The sequence below is a fragment of the Hypomesus transpacificus genome, unplaced genomic scaffold (genome assembly GCF_021917145.1).
Source record: "Hypomesus transpacificus isolate Combined female unplaced genomic scaffold, fHypTra1 scaffold_31, whole genome shotgun sequence".
Classification (NCBI taxonomy): domain Eukaryota; kingdom Metazoa; phylum Chordata; class Actinopteri; order Osmeriformes; family Osmeridae; genus Hypomesus; species Hypomesus transpacificus.
Genome location: NW_025813837.1, coordinates 3,288,581 through 3,304,883, shown reverse-complemented (window position 1 = coordinate 3,304,883; position 16,303 = coordinate 3,288,581). Strand labels below are relative to the sequence as shown.

The 16,303-nt window shown below is 44.6% G+C and overlaps 2 protein-coding genes across 2 annotated transcripts; one reads left to right on the top strand and one right to left on the bottom strand.

Annotated features, from left to right (window-relative positions):
* Window positions 1-208: 208 nt before the first annotated feature.
* Window positions 209-1,793, bottom strand: tmem230b (transmembrane protein 230b). The gene is made up of 3 exons (XM_047015821.1): window positions 1,420-1,793; window positions 1,044-1,166; window positions 209-949 (listed from the first exon to the last, which is right to left on the bottom strand). Exons 1-3 carry the CDS (start codon window positions 1,513-1,515, stop codon window positions 809-811), a joined length of 360 nt encoding a protein of 119 aa, XP_046871777.1. The 5' UTR covers window positions 1,516-1,793; the 3' UTR covers window positions 209-808.
* Window positions 1,794-6,927: 5,134 nt separating this feature from the next.
* Window positions 6,928-15,488, top strand: adra1aa (adrenoceptor alpha 1Aa). The gene is made up of 3 exons (XM_047015899.1): window positions 6,928-7,097; window positions 9,829-11,460; window positions 14,203-15,488. The coding sequence occupies exons 2-3, from the start codon at window positions 10,542-10,544 to the stop codon at window positions 14,742-14,744; spliced, it is 1,461 nt and encodes a 486-aa protein (XP_046871855.1). The 5' UTR covers window positions 6,928-7,097; window positions 9,829-10,541; the 3' UTR covers window positions 14,745-15,488.
* Window positions 15,489-16,303: the final 815 nt, after the last annotated feature.

The window sequence follows — 16,303 nt, the reverse complement described above, 5'->3', positions numbered from 1 at the left end:
TTAAAAGAACATTTAAATCACAATAAGAAACTTCAGTCTCATTGTTTCCCATACAGTCACTCAAATGGAAAAATACGATGACTCACCACATGGGGGCGTAAATTGAACCAAATTATTGACAGTCTATCAGTTGATATCTCAATGCAATTCAGTTTACCTTGTTGATCCTGAGGGAACTGTAAGAAATACGCTAAATGAAGGCAAAATCTGACAGACAACCATTTACATATTTTATTGATAGATGCATCCGGAATACAATACCAGTTTTGGAATGAAAATAAATTGAAATTGTAGCCTAATTTCTAGGGAAGATTTTCAACAGGCATAACACCCTATGGAGATGAAAGGCTTTCTTTTGGAAATTACGACATTTCTGATTGTATAAATATGTAAGCAAAGTAACATTGAATTAACTGTATGTGCAGACATTGTGCATATGTAATTTTCTTTTTTTTTTGCAATTCAACCATTAACGTGCAAATGTCATAGAAGGAAGTTTTTTTATTTTATTTTTTAAGAAACACAATGTACAATGTTTTGGTAGACTTTTGCATAAAGAAATAAACTCCATGGTAGATTACGTATGAGCAAGTATGAGCCATGACTTGATATATCTCCTAGAATCACATTTGTGTTATTGAATTGTAGCAACAAAAAAAACATTTGTCTTTCATTGTGTAGGCCTACTTGTCTTTCCTAGTTGACAGGACAAGTGGCTTTAGGAGTAAGCCATGCTTTTCCAGCACACAAAAACTGTATTTCCACCAGAGGAGTTAATGAAATCAGCAGCTACAGGAGGCTCCCAGACTCAGTCATCAAAATCTGGAATGTCGTCATAAGAATATCCACGGTAACCTTTTGATGCATAGTAGGCTATCCGCAGATGATAGAACCCAGGAAGGAAAACCAGTATTCCAATTATGATGACTGGCACCGTTCTATCCCTATCCTTCAATAGAAAACAAAAACAAGGAAGTTTAGATGTCACAAGTCAAAGGAAAGGACAATTGGTGGAGTGGGGGAAATAAGGCTTCGAAACTCACTTTGACGTCAAAGTATCCCGCCAGGAGCAGGGCCCCAATGGTTATCAGCAGGGAGCCAATTAAGAAAAGGGCGGTGGCCAATGCAATGGCTTTGTATGGCACTTTAGGTGGACTTTTTTTGAACTGCGAGATACAACACATTGGCAATGTCAGCATCTCCATTCCCGTTAACTAAAGACGTAGGCCTAACACTCAAGTTTACTTTTATAAACAATACCAAGGTGCTATAAGTGCAAATGGTTAAAAACATGGTCCGACAAAGCACACATAACATTATTGATTAGCTTAATAATACCAAAGCAATGAAATCATGGATTTGAAGTACAAACACGAGGTGTAGAGCAAAGACAAAAATAGTAATAAGCCTGACTCATACCTGAAGGTCAATATAACCATCATCATCATTCGGTAATTTAGAATACCTAACTTTACTGCTAGGAATACCGTTAGTTACAATGTTACGGGCAGGCATCTTTAGTCAGAAGTAAAACGTAGGTTGAGACACCTGCAACAATGTCACATCGTTTGTTTGGCTTTATCAATCAATGCTCACTATTTTCGTTTGCTCGCAAATCCAAAAATCATATTAAAAACGATAGCTCTTTGTAGTCCTGGACAACGACTAGCTCTGTTGGAAAGTTAAAACTGAACGACAACCGTTCCAACACTTATTCAAAGACTGTTTAAAGCAGATTAATCTAGGTAGCGGTGTTCGACTTCCTGCTTTTCTCTTGTTGTGTCTGCGTGAGGTTGGCGTAAATGCGCAATACCCACGTGGGATGCATCACTAAATGGTATTGGTTCACGCGGTTAAAATGCCAACAGAGTGAAACTCCATCATTAGCCAATTAATGTTATTTTAAAACATCTTCTTTATACAATCAAACCCGTCTACTTTGATCTACTCGTACGAAAATCAAGTAAGCCTGTGTCTCTAACGATAATAAATGACTGCGGTCCACACCTGAAACTAAATGGCCACAGAGGGGCGCTGTGTCTCTTTACCAACACCACCAAGACTTGTGGTCATTTCAGAGAATCCTAAATGATTTCAGGTAGCCTGAATAGATAATTAATAGTTTATGACAGCCGTAAGATATCTCTCTTTGGCATATCACATTATTGTTATTCATTTTACAATGAAAAAAAAAGCAGTCTCGAAGTCTTTACTAGGATCACGTTCATCATACATAGATAAAAAGATTGACAGACAGAAAGATGGATAGATCGGTACTTCATCCACTAGTGAAAATTGTGTCAACCGTTAAAATCAAGTTATACTAATTGTGACCTGACTTTCACGTTTGACCATAAAGTGTGATTTTATGAAATATCCTCACTATGCATCTATGTACTGTTCAGTATACACCATGTTTATTATAATTAATTGTATATTATATTCAATCCATTTTTTATTAGACTTATGATCTTTTTGCTTTTTATGTTTTGTAATCAGAATTTGTTTTAATTCCACTGAGTTGTTTCTATATCATTTTCCTGAATGAACATTTTGAACTATTTATTTAATCTGCATAATCCCCTCTCGTGCTGAATGTGTTTAAAATAAATAAATAAATGAAACTGAATCTCGAAAAAAAATCACCAGCCCCCTCACTGAGCAGTTGTCTGGAACTCAGTGGTCAGCTCAATTACACAATGATTCCAGGCAATCTCATACACTATAGGTTCCAAGAAGTAGTATTTTTTTAAGAGCAGTTAGCTTCATGTTTTTTTAAGTGACACGATTAAGGTCAGAACTTTTAAGCCAAGTCAAGCTAACAGATGGTGATAGCCCCAAACAGTCAACGTCTGACAGACTAGAATTCATTTGATCCCCTGGTGGTATCTGTCCTGGCCAGACCCGGCCCTGGATGATGAGTCTCCAACACGTCGATAAAGAGGGAGTCATTTATCTGGTCTGGATCGAGAGACAACATCAGTTATAAAAAACTGTTAAGTGTTCTGAGTCTTAATCCAATAAAAACATCAACCACAGAGAAGTTTATTTACCTTCCAAATGGGTTTTCTTTGTGATAATGTATCTATTGCAACTGTTTAATTGCTAATGGCTTGTGTATGTGTGCGCTCTTAAATCTATCATGGAAATACTGACTCACTGAAACACACTGGTTGTGTCTGTGGGGCATTCTGTTTGCAAAGCACTAGTCTAAAAACGGCGACAGAGGACACTGGGTGTCTGTGATGACAGAGACCGCTGAAGATGAAGGTGGAAGGACAGCAGGAGAGTCACACACCTCCTGGAACATTTTCCACAAATTGAGCCTGCGGTGGCAGTAAGCTAACTGAGAACAAGATGGTGTGACTGTGTTCCTGTGTGATCATGCACAGAAATGAGACGACCAATGAACAACAGAGAAGGAGATGCTGGCTAAAAACATATAATGACTTCCTCCAACGAATAGCTGATCTAGTTGGGTTGCGATGGGTTTTCTTCTCTGCTCTGCTATGTCACATTGATAAATTGTACTAAATATAATATGTAGAGAAAGATCCCCTTGCAGGCGACATAGTGTGATGATAGCTATCTCCTAGCCCTCCAGCTCTGGAGTAGCAAAGCAGTGATCTGAACACTCATTCAGGGTCATACAGTTTCATGAATAAATGTTCCAAACATTACGAAGGATCTCGGGGCAAGATATGAATCAGAGATTTGAACTGTGATACTTTTCTTCATATCTCACAGAACCTGCTCACAGTTGCCATGAGACATTGATATTATTTGCATAAAGACATCACTACAGGCACAGAGTCTCATAAGAACTGTGCGGGATGCCCTCCACCTAGGCTTCTAGTTTCTCTGCATGAAGCTATTTGCACTGCCGTTAGAGTTCTAAGTGAAAAACAACTTTGTTTATATTGGTTCGATTTGGCACTTTGTGTCATTTTCCCCTCATGTCTGAAACAATAGGGTTCCGTTGAGAAACCAATCAATTGTGGACAGTAAGTCAGAGTACTACCTCTTCCACAGAGATTAAAAAATGATTCAGAACTTTGCCTGAGGAGCACCATCCCCTTCTCAAGTCATGAATTGGCATTGTTTCAGGAAGCACAGATAGATTTTGGTTTCTAAAAAAAACTGTCCTGTATGGCAATACGATAGTGGCAGCTAATGGAGTTTGAGTCAGCTTTATCATAACTAAGGGAAATCTAGTCTTAAATCAATCGGGGGCTAGCGTGATAAATTCTGTAACAGATTGTCCTTGGTCAGAAGGAGACCATGTTGACATTTTAGATTTTAACAGCGAGAACATAATGTCTTCACAGTCAGTAACAGACAATCAGCCTACAAGTCGTATGTGTGTGTTTTTGTGGGCATGCGTGTAAGTGTGTGCACGTGTACATTTTTCACGTGTGTGAATGCGCATGAATGTGTCTAGGCGTGTGTGCGTGTATGTTTTTGTGTGTGCGTGTGTTTTCTGTGAATGTGTGTGTGTGTTTTCTGTGGATATGTGTGTGTTTTCTGTGGATGTGTGTGTGTTTCCTGTGGATGTGTGTGTGTGTATTGAGTAGTCAGCAGCCATCCATCCACTCCCTCTCACCCTGGGGTGTGACAGTGCAGCGAGCGAGCAGCAGCGAGGCCATAATTAGAGGGCTTGTTGTCTATTGGCTCACATAATTAGACCTGACTTCATTATAACAATTCAGATAGTGTCATGACTGGGACTAGGCTTCTGGCCTTACCATTACACCACTTGACCGTCAAGCAATTTGTGCCCGGGTTTCCACGTCAAACCCACAGGGTCAGTGACGTGCATTACTTGATGCGGCCGACTGACTGGTGTTGTATTCGTCGTTGGCAGGTTTGGTTGCAGGATAGCACACACCGATATTAGCAATCCTTACATTTCAAATTAAACATGCTCTTCAGTCCCTTACCCCCCCCCCCCCAAAAAAAAAGAACCATAGAATGTGTTTACGGTTACATTGACTTGAAAAGCCCATGTTGTCTTTTCTTTTTCACACGAGTGACATACACTTAGTCATTTAGCAGACGCTCTTATCCAAAACGACTTACAGTGAGTACAGGGACATTCCCCCCGAGGCAAGTAGGGTGAAGTGCCTTGCCTAAGGACACAACATCATTTTTCACGTCCAAGGAAACGAACCTGCAACATTCTGATTACTAGCCCGATTCCCTAACCGCTCAGCCACCTGACTCCATGAAATAAATTGTCTTTGGTATACTACCATAATACCTGATGTGTTGGATGGTGGCTGTCTTGTTTTCTCCAGCAGCCATGGCACCAGGGGTGTGTGTGTGTGTGGGGGGGGGTTCTCAGTAACAAGCGAGATGTGTTTGTGTGTGAGGGGGTGGTGGAGCCGGACCTCACAGACTGCTACTGCTCTGACAGGTGACTCAGTGTGTCGCCCGTCTGACAGACGGTGAGAATGACAGTTTGGTTCTTTCTTCTTCTCCTCTCATGAGGTACACCCTGGTTAAGTGGGTGTAGCCGTGGTCCCTGTCCACTGCACATCAAACCAGATCTCGAAATACCCGTTTCCTTTCCCGGGCGGAGCAGTTAGCTTTTCTCTTGAAGCCTGTGAAGTGACGTCAATTCCAACAGGTGAGAGTTGTAATTGAAGTCGAACATTATAGACTCTGTTCTCTGCTGCTTCCGTCTTCTGACAAAGATGTGAGCTCGATTCTGGTTCATTAAGGATACTTGAGGATACGCCGCGGCTACAGCTCCCTATCCATCCTCAGAGCAAATGTCACCGTTAATGTAAACATGGGTGACAATCTTCAGATAATACGGCTTTGCCTTGATTTCAGAGGTGTGTGTCTGGATGACTGGTTTCAGCAACTTTATATTCAGGGTCGCCAGACAGGACAACTGCTCTAGATGTTTATCTTCTCTCTCATCTCCACAGCTCTTCCATCTAGTCTTTATCAGTCAGTATTATATTCATTTTTCGTTATTACAGTATGTCCCATCGATCAAATCATGAAAGAGGACCAAAAGAACCATCTTCTAGGTGCATCCCAGATGTATACAGGTCTGTCACGTGCATACATGAATCATTTCAATGGTCATTTTCTCATCGTGATTTAGGAAGAGGTTCTCGAGATGTTATAAAAATTCAAACTTACGGCATCATGAGAGAAATTGTCCCCGAATGTAAGGTCAGTTAGAGAACCCATTTGTTGCGTTGTACATCTGTTATCTGTTAAGGACGAGTTTTCCCAAAGCTCAAAAGTATGAGAAGTTCACTGTGGAGTCTCGGTTGGATGATTTCAGGATTGCTCACGGATAAAGAAACAAATGGTTGTGTACTAACAGAAGCATTGCTACTTACCCCAGGACATCCCCGCTGTCATCTCTAGCTAGAATAAGAAGACACACAGATAAACACCACAGTTCCCAGCACCCCATAAATCCTCTACATCGACGGAACCATCAAAAACGGACATGACCTGACACTTCAAGGATTTGGGAGTGCGTGTCTAGGTAGGTGCGTGTGTTTGTGTATGTGTTTGTGTGTTTGGGTACGTGACATGTATTAGACATTGTGCTGCAAACCACAACTGAGGAAAATTGAAACACTGGAAAGATCAAATCTACTTTGCACGGGGTCTTTGAAATATGTTCCTTATCTTTACTCACAGATCGTCCAGAACAATGATCAGACCTTCATTGGCATTAGTTTTAAACGCTGAAGTTTTGAATCAATATTGATGACGCACGTATCAAACGACTCTGGAAATGGATAGGTAGGTCTATGTAGGAGACAGGAGGAAATGGGGGGTGGTTGGAGTGACTCATTTTGTAGGCTAGTCGTCATTTGAGGGGCGCACATGCTCCACATAAGCTGCTCATATTGCGGATCTCAGGACTTTCCATCAGGAGCGCGCTTGGCTATCTATTCCACCTCGGAGCCGCACGGCGCGCAGTCAGTTTACAGCGGATGTATTCCTTGATTTTGTTGTCAATTGCTCTTTCTTGTTATTATATGTAGCCTACTTCCACATACTATGGTTGTTACATAGGCTATTCAAACGATCTGTTTCGGGTTATCCATGGGCAAAGTCAGGTGAGTTAACGGCAGACATATTTTACGTGACTCATTTCATTTTATTTGGACATAAGATTGACAGTTTAATTTAAAACACATGTATGGAACAGCTTATAATGTAATATGTACATCGATGCGCATTTGGGATATTTAAGATTTAACAAGTAAACGGAAACTGAGTGTTCCGTCAACGTGGACTGCAGACGCTGCGCTATGTGACAATTACGCGCACGGTTAAACTGTTGTCTCAAAGACCAATTAAACGTGTTTTTTTCTCAACTAAAAAGTTAGAAACATTTTCTTTAAATCAATTCTCCCTCATAAATACAACCAACATTTCAGGCAGTGGGCATCAATCTTTATTTACAAGTATAATCCATAAATTGTGTAGGCTACTGCAGGTTTCCGAGTCTGCATTTTTCCGATTCTGCTTACAATGAGTTAAAAATTAAAATTAGTCATTTGAATCATTCTACTGCAATGTTACTAAATTCAGCCAAGTTATTAAAGTCCGCTAATGTCAGTGGGTAGTCAGAATGACCCTTAGGTGCTAATTTATTTCAAGCGGGTATTGTGTTATTTATTGGCTTTATCGTCCAGAAAGAAAGGAATTACAGAAACATTTACCTCGAAGCGATGTCCAGTCTCAATCCATTGTTATTACACTGACATTGATCTTAAATAGATATCCTCTAACTGACGCTAAAATAGACCTGTTTAATTAGTGACCAAGAGCTTTTGGTGGGGGAATAGCTTGACAACGATGTGATAACTGCTCATTAAAAATGCACCACTGAGTGTGATATAATCATAGACAGAACGAAGGGCCCCTGCTGAAGGGCCAGCTATGACAGGCGCCTAACTCTGACTCAGGGATACTCCAACATACTCACGAGACCGTTGTCTTCAGACGTCGTGGTGTATCCCTCTCGCCCCAGCCGCCCATGTGCGGTGTGAGACGCGTTTTTCACACTAAAAAAAGCCCGGCCTGAGTGCCATTTCGTGTAGCCCACCTGAGAGTGCACCGTTCCATCCAGGCAGTGACCCTGTCAGGCCCCAGGGGGGAGAGCTGGGGTGTGAATGGAGGTGACAGCTGTCTACCCCAGCCCCCCCCCCCCCCCCCCCACCCCAGCCCACCCCCCCACCAGTCAGGCTCCAAGTCCCACTAGGCAAGTCGAACATCCGCTTTGCCACAGTGGAGCAGGGCTCTGTGGGGCACAAAGAGAAAGGTCAACCTGTGGTTAATAATGTGATGGGGGATGGCAGAGTGGAGAAAGCACCGTTCCTTCCACGTGACCCCTGTACCGCCTCCCCACACAGAAGGGATCCACACTTAGCTCTCGTATTGCGCATCTTTGTGAACGGCCCAATGCAGAGGCAAACCTCAAAGAGGCGGAGGCTTTGCAGAACTGCCCCGAACGTTTCATAGATGGACTGATTGTAAGAGAACTCATCTCAGATTAACGTTTAATCTCGTCAGAAAAAAAGCTTCTCATTACAACCTACTGTAAAGTCATATCCGTGTCCTTCCATATTTAATAATTTGTCATGTCTAATCTACGTTCACTGGAGAGCATTAGGATGAAAAAGACCAGTAATCTGCAGTGACCGGGTTGCTCAGATTATTTCACATCTGCCACACAGTGGGAGCCTGTGTTTGCCTAAATTATTGTTTTGAAGTCAAAGGAATGACCGAGGGAGAAATGTTTCCGCATCAGAGCGATACGTTAACATCATAATAACAGAATCAAGCAAGTCTGAACAGGTAGACAAACAGATTGAGTGAAAAGATAAATCATTGGCTTCATTATGCAAGATGGAATGTTCGCGGTTCACAGGTTTGATATCAAATGAGGTTACGCAAAAGGCAGTAATCCTAATGTAGGCCTACACACCTAATTTAGTCTGCGAACGACTGAGAACGGGACCAACCCTGACTGAATGTGTCCACTGATCCACTTCTGACCTCCAACATGTATGCTGTGGCAAGACTATAATTGCTCAGGCTTTCAAATGCCTACGGTGTGATTTATTGATTTGTTTTCGGGATTTGCCTAGAAAGATCAAGATTGGCATCGGTCAGAGAGGGATGTGATGGATGGAGTTGAGGGTCAATAGATTTGAAAGATAAGACATGTACAAAATGTCACTCAAATGGAAAACTGACGATGTGAACATATTGGCTCCGATCCCAGTCTCAGTGTCACCCATCCTGGCTCAATGTCAGGGTGTCTGATCCACAACGGGATTATCCACCATGACACAGTTCAAAGGTCAACGGCAATGACTGAACCTGTTTTTCTTCAACTCCCAGTATGGATAATTGATCGCACTAGGAGGGTCGTTGATCAGACATGGGGAAGGTTTCTCCTTGGCATGCTGTCTTTCCCTCATTGATTAGGTCATTGTGATTGATACAGGCCATGCTACAAGTCGCGGAAAACTACATTGGTTGGAACATTGTTTGATCATTTCAGGATTCTATGGTTGATCAAATAAGTATTCCTGAGAGCGCTTTTGCTTTACTTTGTCAAAAACATGTGTCTTAATTTTTTTTTATATTGTATATTTAAGGACCGCACACATTTTAAGATTCAAATATGTTTATTATGTTTACTGTATGCACCTGCCCACCAAAGTACATTTCTTGTTTGTGAACACTTACTTGGCGAATTAAACACGATTCAGATTCTGATACAACGCATTCCTGCTCAGAGCAGAATGTAACTGTGGCTGTGTCTCTTTTCAGAGGGACGTCCTCGTCACAGAAACCCCCCCGATGCTGTTCTTCCCTCTCCTAGACGTCCAAGATGAAGTGGTCTGAGGGCACAGCCCCCAGACCTGACACGATCCGGATCCCTCCCCCAACCTCAAACACAAACAAGGGGCCTGGAGAGGAAGACCTTCTCAGTATTCCCTGTCCACTCTAAGCATGTGGATCCACATGTGGATCTAATTTGCACTTCGATACCCACCAACCGTGTCCTGGTGTTAAGTGGATGAGAAAGCTGTCGTTCCCTCAGCAGTGACCGTGCATAACCACGCGGGTTAGAACAAGGTCACTGCTTCCCAGTGCCGGGTCGTTGTCTGATTGCATAATAACCTCTGGCCCAGCCTCGTTGACATCCATCCACACGACTGATCGCCCTCCTGTTGCTCTGCGACATTCCTCTTCAAGCACCACGGCCGTGTCATTTGGCACTATCTGCTCGCACGTATGGGGGCGTATTTATTTTTTTACAGTTGATTTTTTTTGTGGTGCTCCAACCGACCACTGTAATGGCTCATTAGATAAAGGCATCATCAGTCAATTTATTCTTTGACATGACAGTCCTAATGTGATCATTATGCTAATGGATTTCAGTTGAGTGCTCTGATGTCCTTGTTGAATCTCTGTAAAGCCAGCCGTGTGTTTGGGGCCAGCCTGCCAGTCGACCATCGCTGTACAGGTCCGTGTCGCGGATGAGCGCAGCACAGGAACAGATGCTTCCTGTCGCAGACAGTATGGCACCAGAGCCTCCTGCCCAGAACTGCACAGACTGCAGCTCGCCGCTCGCCCCGCCGGTCAGCGTGGTCAAGGCCGTGGCCCTCGGCCTGATCCTGGGCGTCTTCATCCTGTTCGGGGTCGTCGGCAACATCCTGGTCATCCTGTCGGTGGCGTGTCACAGGCACCTGCGCACCGTCACGCACTACTTCATCGTGAACCTGGCGGTGGCTGACCTCCTGCTGAGCTCCATCGTGCTGCCGTTCTCGGCCACCTTCGAGATCCTGGGCCGCTGGGTGTTCGGGCGGCCCTTCTGCGACGTGTGGGCCGCCGTGGACGTGATGTGTTGCACCGCCTCTATCATGAGCCTCTGCGTCATCTCCGTGGACCGCTACATCGGAGTCAGCTACCCTCTCCGCTACCCGGCCATCGTGACCGAGCGCAGGGCCCTGATCGCCCTCGTGGGCCTCTGGGCGCTGTCCGTCACCATCTCCATCGGCCCGCTGTTCGGCTGGAAGGAGGCGGCGCCCGAAGACGAGACGGTCTGCAAGATCACGGAGGAGCCGGGCTACGCCATCTTCTCTGCCGTGGGCTCTTTCTACCTGCCCCTGGCCATCATCCTGGCCATGTATTGCCGCGTGTACGTGGTGGCCCGGCGGGAGAGCCGTGACCTGAGGGAGGGCCGCAAGACGGACAAGTCCGACTCGGAGTGCGTGACGCTGAGGATCCACCGCGGTAACCCGTCGGCCACGGAGGAGGAGGCTTTGCGGAGACGCACGCACTTTGCGCTGCGGCTGCTGAAGTTCTCGCGGGAGAAGAAGGCGGCCAAGACGCTAGGGATCGTGGTGGGCTGCTTCGTGCTCTGCTGGCTGCCCTTCTTCCTGGTGCTGCCCATAGGTGAGTGTCGCCCCGTGGGCAGCCATCTTGTCGGAGCCTCCACTCACACTCTGTGCACAGGGTTCAGCCCACGCGCATCATGGGAGCTGTTATTCGTGGCACTGCCGTCCCCAGACTGTGTTAATGGAAGAGTATGGAGATGGTGGTGGACTCCCAAAACAGATATTCATTACAGTGCGGATGTACCGTCATTAATCATACGCGTTTCTCTTGAATGATAATAACCACGGGAGCTCAAATTAAAAGAATAAGTTGGCTGTGGCTGTGTAATTGTATTAGGTTATCAGAGATGGCGAGCGCGAACAAAATAGCTGGGCGGTAAACTTAAAGTCAATTCATTTACAGTTGGGGGATGTTCCACGCCCAAAGGCACAACAGCTTGCATGCTCTTGCATGTTTCCTTGGTAATTGTGTCCTTTCACAGTCACTATTAATCTCTCTCGAAAACAATTTAAGAGAGTGGAATTACTCATTTACATTTATAATCTATTTAATTTTATAGACGCTCATTGATTTCAAATTTACCCAAAGTTTCAAGTGCTTGTGAAATGATTCGATCATGCGTTTAATGAAATCGATTTTTCGAAGGACCATTGAAAGGTTGTAACCGTCTGTGAGAGTCAATTGTGGCTCATTGAGGACCTGTATAAATGGCTCGGCATGGGCAAGATAGCGATCTCATACAGTGGGAGTCATACAGTAGGAGTCATACGGTAGGAGTCATACAGTAGGAGTCATACAGTAGGAGTCATACAGTAGGAGTCATACAGTAGTGCTCTGCTCCAGCCCCACTTATAGAATAGGGCTTCCTAGTCATACAGTGGGGTGTCAGTTTTTTGTAGTCTAGCACTTCTCTCTGTCATCCAAGAAAATCAGTATGGCTGAGGGCCGGTCACAGAACACAATGTCAATCCCCTGCTCGTGTTTCACAAACACACACGCGCACACTCACACACACACGCACACGCACTCGCACACACACTCACAAGCTCACTGTGACAAGTAGCCTCCCGAGCCCACAGCAAGTCAAGTGCCTCCTCAGTCTTCAACTCTGTCAGACGTTCGTCCCTCAGCCTGAGAACTCTGCCTCTCACTTATCACAACGAGGGCCCCTCATCCACGCCTTCTCAGCCAACCAAGTCACCCTGCCACCCTCTGGGATGATGTCACTTCCTCCCTCCTCAGGGAAAGCCTCTGTGTTCTCTGGGGTTGGTTACAAGGCGGTGGAGTGGAGAGTGGGGGTTGGGGGGTTTCGCAGAATATGCAGGGGATGGACTCATGGTTTGTTAGTATCATCATTTACTGTACGGAGTGGGAAGGAAAAAACCACGACGGTTTTCTGGAGATTTCTCAAAACCCTTGGGCGGGAGATTTATAACACAGTCTCATGCTTATAAATATAGCTACTGCAACACAGAGAACATTTTTTCTTTTTTTTAATGATCTTTCTCCCTTGCCATGGTTGACTGCGCTCTCTACAAACTTGTCAGGCCATCGAGGATAGCATGTCATATAACAGCCTCCAGTTTGCCGTTAGGATTACCAAGCGATTTTCCAGAGGAGAGTTATTGCGAAGGGCCATGGGTGGTTGGTTTGGTGTGCCTTAGTCTGTTGGGGCAGACTTTATTTCCTCATAAAGTGCTGTGGGAATTTGATCATGTTGAAAGGGTAAGGAGAGCACTATCGTGGTCTTGGAAGTGAGTTTATTTAAAGACGGCCTTGCTCTTGTTTTCTCCTTGACATTTCAGTCGTGGTTTTCATAGACACACAAGGAGCAGAGCTACTGTCTGCTCACATGATACACAAGCTAGTTCCTCAAGCCATGCCTGCTGTTAGGTGACAAATCCCATTGTGCAAACGTAGCACTACTACATATGACATGTATTACACATGGCGGTTATGATTTCATGTGATTTAAAAGGGTTTGGTAAAGGTAATCATCCGTCCGAGTTGAGATAAGAGACCGGGTTAAAATCTATAAGGAGGAAAAAGAAGCATGGCGTGTTTCTTTGTTTCTGTTAATAGATTCATGGGACAAATGCCAGATCTTCCCTCGAGCATCAAAAAAAATGTAAAGCAACCACAAAGAGTATTAGAATTGTTGTGTGTAGCACAGTTGGGGGGTGAAAGAGTTGTAATCCACAACCTGCTGGGGGGGGGGATTTCCTATCAAACTATCTCTTCTTTGTATTCATTTCCACGTCATGCTTCAAAAGCTCCCTGTGAACAGTGACCAAACTGACTCTGCGATAAAGAATTTCACTAGACAGCTCCCCCTCCTTTCGTCCCTGGGTGATAGATGATCAATTTCAAGGCCGTCCAAGACCTCCGCCATTTAATACTTTTAGTGTGTCAAACACCGAAGGGGAGAAATCCCCCCCTCTAACAGCAACAGCATGGCCCTGCATGTAATGTGCATGTTAAAGACCTCACTTAAAGGCATGGCTGATATCTCTGCCTCGATGCAACAGTTCATCTTGGAGTTGTGTCGGTGTTCCAATATGGAAATCAGACAAAACATAAATTGACTGAAGCAACACAGACTGAAGGGGAGTGATGACAAAGGATGTTGTTCTCTCTGAATGTTAAACTGGCTTTTGTTCGTGCCACCTCGCCTGCTCACCTTCAAAAGCATCTGTATTGTTCTGCAAACAGAGGATTGTGGTGTTCTTGTTTCCAAACATGTTTATTGTGTTGTCATTCATTTTTTTTCTTTCCTTCTCCCTTCTTTGGAACCTGTAGGTTCCATGTTTCCGCAGTACAGACCCTCAGACACAGTTTTCAAAATCACCTTCTGGCTGGGCTACTTCAACAGCTGCATCAACCCAATCATCTACCCATGCTCCAACCTGGAGTTTAAGAAGGCCTTCCAGAATGTTCTATGCGTGCACTGTCTGAGAAAACCAGCCAGACCCTCCCATCATCTGAGCCCAGGCCTAGGGCAGAGCCAACCCCAGAATCAACCCCTCACCCTGGGGCTAGACGGCCGAGGTGCCCCCTCTAGGATCAGCCCCTCTTCCTCCCTAGGCCTCTCCCGGACTCCGTCTTCCAGGGACGGACGGGATTGGGCGGTGTTCTCTGAGAGTTCGACGGCTCCTGGGGTGGAGAGAGGCCGGGCCAAGGTGGCCAATCTCTGCCATAGGAGTCTGCAGAAAACCTGCTGTTGCATCAGCGGCAGGCCTGGCTCCCATAGGTCCAGACCTCCACAGCCCTCCATACACGGCACTCTGCCCGTCATTAAGATACACCAGCTCTCTCTGTGTGAGAACGGGGAAGCGGTATGACTTCCATTCAGATCAATTCTCTTTATTAATCCCAAAGGAAAGAGCAGAATCTCAAAGAAATTCATACCAACGGTCTCCGTCTCCATACTTACGATCCACCGCTGTTAAACAGACATTAGGAGGACGTTCATGCAGTGCAGAGCCCTTTTGATGAGGGAGAAGGAGACTAACAATGGATGCTGGAACTGATTGATGAAAATTCTGAGTTATCTTCAGAAACGTATTCTGAGCTGTGGCACAATGTGAAATAAATGTCTGGAACATTTGAGCTTTTGTCCGTCAAAGCTAGATGTTTTCAGCCTGGTCTAATTTTGTTTAAATTCATAAACCCTTTGTGAAGATTGTGATATTGTCCTACAGTTTACTGTCTAAAAGTAATGTTATTTCAGTGTCCCTTGTACTTGACCATTTTGACAGTTAATAATTATATGTTGATTGGAATATTCCAGAACATTTGTTGGGATGGTGAAGGCATTCCCTGAGCAAGGCCAAATTTGTATGATGTCGTTTTTTGTACATTTTATATTTCAGAAGAGTATAAGAATATATTGATACTGTATGTCAAGGTTGAGTATACTTGGGTAGGTGTGTTTCTTCTGATCTGCTGTTTACCATCTTACCAAATATTTTCCTTGTGTCTTATCATGTACAGTAAGTTGTCTTCCTATTGTGAGAATTGTGCCTGTGATGAAGTGGTTCTCCCCAAGGAGTCTGGGGGCAGGCACAATGCCCGCAGTGAATGAATCACACCACCAGTCTACAGTTAAACCCCAGGAGGAGAGCGACCCTCCATGTCAAAGATTCCAATAAAGTGTATGAGATATTCTCAGCTTGGGGGCTTGTGGAATTCTCCTTTCCCACAGTTCCGAGTTCCAAACACATCCACCATACAGAGGATTCAGTGGAATTCTGAGAAAACTGTCACGTGACATGGTCTGTGGCTTGTGAACTTCCTGCCTGGAGCATGAGCCAGTATATCCACCAGAAGACAGTGTGACAGGAACCATCACACTGGGTCTGAGATATTCTCATTTCCGGGGGTTCTTTTTTTGGATCGCACCACAAGCCCTCTCGCACACAAACAAGACTGATTTCACCAGGGGCACGACACTCTCAGCGTTTCCGCTGTTTACGGTGAGGCAGTGGAAAGACTAGCCAGCACGACGAAGCAAACGTTGATTGATTTTCTTGAGGTAATTTAGTCTGGGGTGTTACAATGCACTCCCTCCTAGCGCTATGGAGGGGTTTAATGTTGTGGTCTTCCTAAAGCCAAAGTGCTGTCCTACCAAGTAGATATGTATCTCAGCCAAGGTGAATAGATTAAGAAATGGGGACAGAAATAGTCCATCCAGCAGACTGTCCCCATTGACTTTGTCTATACTGTGACTCACTGTCTCAGTGATGACGTCGTCAGGGAGCCACAAGCAGTGGTCGTCAAGCCACAGATAGATTTAGTGATCTCATTCTTTATCTCCCTTTCCGTCTATATGTCTTTCTGTCTCCATCTCTCCCTCTCCCTCTCTCTCTCTCTCTCTCAGTCTTTCTCTCTCTCTCTCTCT

What these genes read in the sequence shown, in the direction of transcription:
- tmem230b (XM_047015821.1), bottom strand. Translation starts at nt 1,515, where the DNA reads ATGCCTGCCCGTAACATTGTAACTAACGGTATTCCTAGCAGTAAAGTT. An exon ending in ATGGTTATATTGACCTTCAG is followed by an intron (nt 1,167 to 1,419) that starts GTATGAGTCAGG and finishes TGTATCTCGCAG; the next exon opens with TTCAAAAAAAGTCCACCTAA. An exon ending in CGGGATACTTTGACGTCAAA is followed by an intron (nt 950 to 1,043) that starts GTGAGTTTCGAA and finishes TTTCTATTGAAG; the next exon opens with GATAGGGATAGAACGGTGCC.
- adra1aa (XM_047015899.1), top strand. Translation starts at nt 10,542, where the DNA reads ATGAGCGCAGCACAGGAACAGATGCTTCCTGTCGCAGACAGTATGGCA. An exon ending in CTTCCTGGTGCTGCCCATAG is followed by an intron (nt 11,461 to 14,202) that starts GTGAGTGTCGCC and finishes TGGAACCTGTAG; the next exon opens with GTTCCATGTTTCCGCAGTAC.